This window comes from Equus przewalskii, chromosome 13, assembly GCF_037783145.1.
Source record: "Equus przewalskii isolate Varuska chromosome 13, EquPr2, whole genome shotgun sequence".
Classification (NCBI taxonomy): domain Eukaryota; kingdom Metazoa; phylum Chordata; class Mammalia; order Perissodactyla; family Equidae; genus Equus; species Equus przewalskii.
The window spans coordinates 27,641,383-27,647,382 of NC_091843.1; the positions used below are offsets into that span (position 1 = coordinate 27,641,383).

The following is a 6,000-nucleotide window of genomic DNA, read 5'->3' on the forward strand; positions in this document are numbered from 1 at the left end:
CTACTGAGTCTCCAGGCTGACAAAGGTGACCTCATGGAACGTGTCTGGATGGAGAGGATGACTATGGATGAGTACTCCTCTCAGAGAAAGAGTAACCTATAGAAGGAGTAGAGAATGAACTTGGGGTCAGGGAAGAGGTATAGGAACTCACGGCCTTGGGAACAGAAGTTGGGTGATGGGTCACTGGAGGGGAGGTCATCACAGGAGTAGCTACAGGCTGCTTGGCCAATGGAAGCTACAGATAGGGAGGAAGTGGCTTTCCTAACATAGATCTCAAAGCTGGTGCAACAGAGGCAAGGCGCAGTTAGAATGGTTCTCCTATCATCTCTTGAATAATAAAAATCTCACTTAATGAAAAGCAGAGTTTCATATTATTTCTTGAGTTGCGCAATTTGATCTTCCAAAGAATACAGAACGCAGCAAAACAAACTCCCATCTTGGCTTGAATTCACCTAGTTGAAAAAGAACTAGTCGTGAAGTGGAAAGGAAAGGAACCTCGGGGAAATGAGTCACTTCATATCCTTATACATTAAGAAGGCCTATTGAAAAATCAGAGAAAATTTAGACCAAAGATTTTAAAGAGAAGATGGCTTGAGAAGACTGGAAAGTTCACAAAAGCAAAGTTGTGAAGACACAAACACAGTCAATAGGCACGAATAAACAGAATAAACAAGAGAAAATGGACATGTTGGCATATGTATTAGTATTTTATCAGTCACTCAGAAATGTCAGTCAGCCAGTGGTCCAATTATTGAAGGTCAGAGATGGATTTCCAAGAGACAAGCACCAAGAAGGAGCTCCAGGATACAGAGAAGGTTACAACCTGGTCCCCATCTTTGAGTTGCACAAAAGCTGTCTAGCTGTGTACTCAAAACAGAGTAGGGACTCAAAAAGTGTCATCAGAGTCAGACCAGCTTGGGGAGGGACCAAGCAGAGTTCTATAAAGCAATTTTATTATGTTGAATCTGATTTAAAAAAAACAAGGTTGTAATTATTATAATGGCCGGTGTTTATTGAGTGGGTCCCACGTGCTAGGTACTGTTTGAAGTATTTTCCATGCATTTTATATTTACAACAGCCCCAAGAAATAGGTATTATCAGTTTCCACATTTCAACCTCACATGAGGATAGAGTTAACTAACTTTTCCTGTAGAAGATGGTGTCTATAGTCATTAGTCTATAGTGAAGGTGTTACCGTCACCAATGGCTGATTCTCTTTGTATGATGCTCAAGAATCGGGAAATCCTGCTGGAAGGAATTTCATTATAATATAAGTGGTTTCTATGTCTGTTACTGCATCATATGAATCCTGCTTTACTCATGGGAACACACACATCCTGTTAGAAGAGAAATTCTACTTCCCAGGTTTGTTTCCACTCTCCATTCAGCTGACTTGGATGCTGTAATTGCTACTGAAGATCTGAACAGCCCAGCTGAGGCGCGATGGAGGCGCCGGGACCTGGAACAGGGGGATCTGGCATCCAAGCCCTGCTCAAGGGCATGGGCAGGTCACCTTCCACCACGGAGGCAGTCAGCAGCAAGCTTAGGATGAGGACTTTGGTTCCAACCCAGCTCTGTTTCTCACATGGTGAGCAATGATGCAGTTAATGTCAGGGACCTAACCCTGCTGTTATGGACTGAATTGTATCCGCCCAACTTCATATGTTGAAGCCCTAACCCCCACTGTGACTGTATTTGGAGACAGAGCCTTTAGGGAGGTGATTAAGGTTAAATGAGGTCATAACGGTGGGGCCCTAACCCCACAGGACTGGAGTCTTATAAGAAGAGGAAGAGACACCAGAGATCTCTCTCTCTCCGTGTGTGCACACAGCGAGAAGGTGGCTGTCCACAAGCTTGGAAGAAAGATCTTGCCAGAAACCAACCCTGATGGCACCTTGATCTTGGACTTCTAGCCTTCCAAACTGTGAGAAAATAAATTTTTACTATGTAAGCCATCTAGTCTGTGGTATTTTGTTCTGGCGGCCCGAGCTGTCTAATACACCTACGGAGCCTGCTTTCCAGTGAGGTGGGGATTAATGACAGTACCTGCTCAGCACCCCATCCCATTGCCGTGTAAGAAGTGGAGCATGGCGTCCGGCGCACAGTAAGAACCTGACGGTTTCAGTTGTTATTAACAGTGAAGTGTGCTCCCCCCCCCGACCCCCACCGAGTATCCTGGGCATGGCAATCCCACTCCCCACATGGTAGGTATGGGGTTGAAATGAGACCTGTGCTGCTTAAACCTTCCCCACAACAGGGGAGATCGCACACACCCACCTGGGGACAGGGGCACAAGAAGAAAGGTCTGCTGGAATGATTTTTGAAGTCTTTCACTTTATCTTAAAAACCCACAGGGATTTTGCATTCTAATCCATATAGTGTCATGTCTGCTCTAATTCATATAATGTCGTGTTTGCAGGAATTTATCAGGGTAGACAACCAAGAATCTAGACAGATAATCTGGTCCTGCGTGCCTCATCCTCTCGACCCGTGTTCTGAGATGGCCTTTGCAACGCACAAAGAAGTGTTCTGATGTGACGGTTTAGTAGTTTTCTTTTTTAACCAACATTACTATTAATCAGCTTAGGGCGTCCTATAGAGTGTGTCTCATATCACTACTTAACTAAGTGAACCACTGTTAGCCAGTTCCTACTGTGCGCCAGGCACTGTGTCAGCAGAGTGACAACACAGGTCCACTCTCAGCCTTCCGGAAGCTTACATTTTGGAAGGAGAAGTAGATGCTAAAAACACAGTCAGCAACTAATGCTTAGAGTAATGGTACATTGTGACAAGAGCTGTGACAGAGAAGGAAAGTAGGCTAGAACATTCTGGTCACTACCAGATTCCTGGGAAGTCCGACTTCCTAGGAAGAATGCTCTGGAGGCAGCTTTCTTAAGCGAGGTGTTGGTTATGACGAATTTTCAGGGAAGAGAATTATTGTCACTCTTGGTCTGTGTAAGGAGGACATAGTCTGTTTTCCACAATTCTGGGCAAGCTAGGTATGGAATTTTTTTTTGTTTTGGTGAGGAAGATTCCTCCTGAGCTAACATCCATTGCCAATTTTCCTCTTTTTTCTGCTTGAGGAAGATTAGCCCTGAGCTAACATCTGTGCCAGAGTTCCGCTATTCTGTATGAGGGATGCCACCACAGCATGGCTGAAGAGTGGAGTAGGTCCACGCCCGGGATCTGAACCTGCAAACCTAGGCCACTGAAGCAGAGTGTAAGGAACTTCAACCACTTGGCCACAGGGCCGGCCCCTGGATTTTTGTACTGGGACTATACAGGGCGGTATTTGACAACTTGCAGGGGTGATGGGGTGGGGAGGTGCTCTTTGCTTTACATCCGTGATGTAGGAGGTGCAGACAGAGGGCTGAGGGACATTAGAGTGCCTTTCCTCTCTGACAAGTTTGTATGCTCTTTGCAAACTTGTCCAGGATTCGGTTAACGGGTGAGAACTGCTTTATAAACTGCCGCCTCAGTCCCCAAAGAGCCACATGGAAGCCCCCTCCATTTTCTGCCTTCCAGCCCCTAAAAGAAGAGGGTGTAGGCAGTATTTTGTGTTGCAGATGGAGTGGGTGGGGAGGTTGTCCCCAGCATCTTGAACAGGAAGCCTGGGGTCCCCTACAGCCCTCTGCACTGTTAAGCCTGGCTTTCCCTATAATTTACTGGCTTTCCCCTGCCACCTGCTCGTGCACTCGTCTCTGCCCCCAGTGCCCTCCTAACTGCTCACACCCTGGTCACTCCTTTTTGCCCCCTTGAAGGCCTCAGCACAGCAAACAGGCAGATGGAAGAAGGGTGTTAAGATTATTGTAGGGAAGCGGAGGAATTTCATATTATTGCTAATAATAACAAGAATAACAATGTTTCTCATGTTACAGCACTCGCCACTTTACCAAGCACAGTCACACCTGCCATCTCTTTGGACACTACAGGTGGGAAGTTAGGACCCTGGTGTTCCGAGTCCCAGCCTTGGACACTGCCCCCATGTTTAAGGAAGCTACTTTTTCACAGACGCATGCCCACTGCGGTGTCCAGGCCTTTACTTAAGCACACTCCCCGGAGAATGCCACTCTCTCAGCTGAAGTCAATTCCAATTTCAGCAAGCCCCGACTTCTGTGAAACTTCTATCAAATATTCTCATCCCCCCAAAAAGAGTCTAAGCAGGAAGGGGCCTCGGAGACCATCTAGTTCAACTTTATCACTAGTCCAGAGAGGAGAAGGGACTGGGCTAAGGTCACAGCTTGTCACAAACAGAGCCTGGGCTCAGAGCCCCGCGCATGTACCCACGCACGCCTGCTCCTGCTCCCAATGCCCTAGGCAGCTGCACACTTCAGTCTCCTGGGGCTTCTCACCCGGTGCACAGTAGGGTGTTTTGGAAGTGTAACCTGTCAGCTGTCATGTATCCTTCCTGAGGGAAACGGGGTGGGAGGAGCTCGCCGTCCTCAGGAATCCCGTGGGGAATTCTTTTATGAAGTTAAGACTCTGAGTGTATGAAAGAAAACCCTGGCTTTACACACAGGAGGCAACCCAGCTCGCGGACGTGCGGCACTAATCCAGGCTGCCCGGGCAGCAGGAGGCACCTGCACACACAGCACCGGGTCTTCCAATCCCCCCGCGCCCCCCCACCGCCCCGCTCTCTCTCTCCTCACCCTCTCCGGCCTCTCGATCGCGGTTCTCCCTTCCCCGCCCCGCGCGGCAACAAGTGCGGGCGCCGCGGCTCCTCTTACCCCGGCCTCGGTCCATGGCGCCGGCCGGTCCCCGGGGCGCGCGGAGCACGGCGCGGTGGCTCCGGCCGGGCTGGTGGCGGCGGGCGCGCTGCGCTCTCCAGGCCGGCCCCGCGGGAGCGCCCTCCGCGCGTCCCCTCCTCCAGACAGGATGCTCGCCCGGCGCGCCCGCCCCTCCACGCCGCTCCCGGAATAGCCCGGAGCACGCCTCGCCCCCTGGGCCGCCGGCCGGGGTCCCGCGTCCCGCCCACGCCCGCGCCGCGCCCTGCCCTCCGCACACCCTCCGCGCCCCTGTAGCTGGGGACCGCAGGACCCACTTCCCGGTTCACATGCTTTTGTCCCGCGCGGCCCACCCCAGCCCGGACCAAGGCAGAGTTCAGCTCTGCTTGCACTCCGCTAGTGATGGGGGGTTTACTATCGCATCTCTCAGCCCACTCTGTCTTCAGATTGCCGAGACTGTTAGAACGTGCTTTTTTTCCGGGTGGAATCAAAACCTTTTTCCCTGTAGCTGCCACCCATTTCCTGAGTTTGAGTTCATCTTCTCCATTCGACCCGTCTTTCCCGAGTACCTTCTAGGGCCAGACAGTGGACCAAGTGCTATGCCAGTACAGTGACAACAACTGTGTGAAACAGCAGGGAAATGATAATAATAACGATCTTCAAAAAGAAAACCCTAGGAAAAGGGGAAAAGGAAGGGATTGCTAAAAGAAGGGGAATGCCTTGGGACACTTCCCACTTTTTGAGGCGCTCTGTGTACTAAAACGTGAAGAATGCCAACGTGGAGTGATAAAAATTGTGGAAATGGACACTATTTTAGCATACAAAATCCAATGCAATCTGTGTGTGCTTGTCCCAACATAATGATAGGATGTAGAAAAGATACTGCTCTGGTCAGTGTGATCCAGGAATGGGATTTAAGTTTAAAGCTGTATGAAGAATGTCTGCTTCTTTCATCCTATTAGTGTATCTCTGGGAAAATAGGTCTAGCCCATTTATAGGCGCTATGAAATGTCTAAAGTTAAGACCATTCATCAAGTGAAGTCCAGGCCCAATTCTCCTTCTAGACACCTCTCCTCCCTAAGATGGGCCAGGTGATGGTTTTCAGTTTTGACCAGCAGCTACTTTCCTTAGATCTGGCACCGGGAACACCTTGTGCCTGGGAAAGAGCATCTTCTACTTTCCTGGACTGGGGATATTTTCTCCACTGCTTTTGTGGGCAAGTTGAAATCAACGCAGTCTGCAGAATTGCATATGTAACCTGTTTAGTGTGTAGTGT

At 49.5% G+C, this 6,000-nt stretch overlaps 1 protein-coding gene across 3 annotated transcripts in view; it reads right to left on the reverse strand.

Annotated features, from left to right (window-relative positions):
- The window catches only part of AFAP1L1 (actin filament associated protein 1 like 1), a 61,565-nt gene extending 56,664 nt beyond the window's left edge, over window positions 1-4,901 (reverse strand). The window contains exon 1 of one of the 3 annotated variants that reach the window (XM_070569213.1): window positions 4,728-4,901. In XM_070569213.1, the coding sequence (XP_070425314.1) occupies window positions 4,728-4,743 (16 nt within the window). In that variant the 5' untranslated portion in view covers window positions 4,744-4,901. Of the gene's footprint in view, window positions 1-4,649 lie in introns of all 3 variants that reach the window. The other 2 variants (XM_070569216.1, XM_070569212.1) reach the window with 2 other exon arrangements.
- Window positions 4,902-6,000: the final 1,099 nt, after the last annotated feature.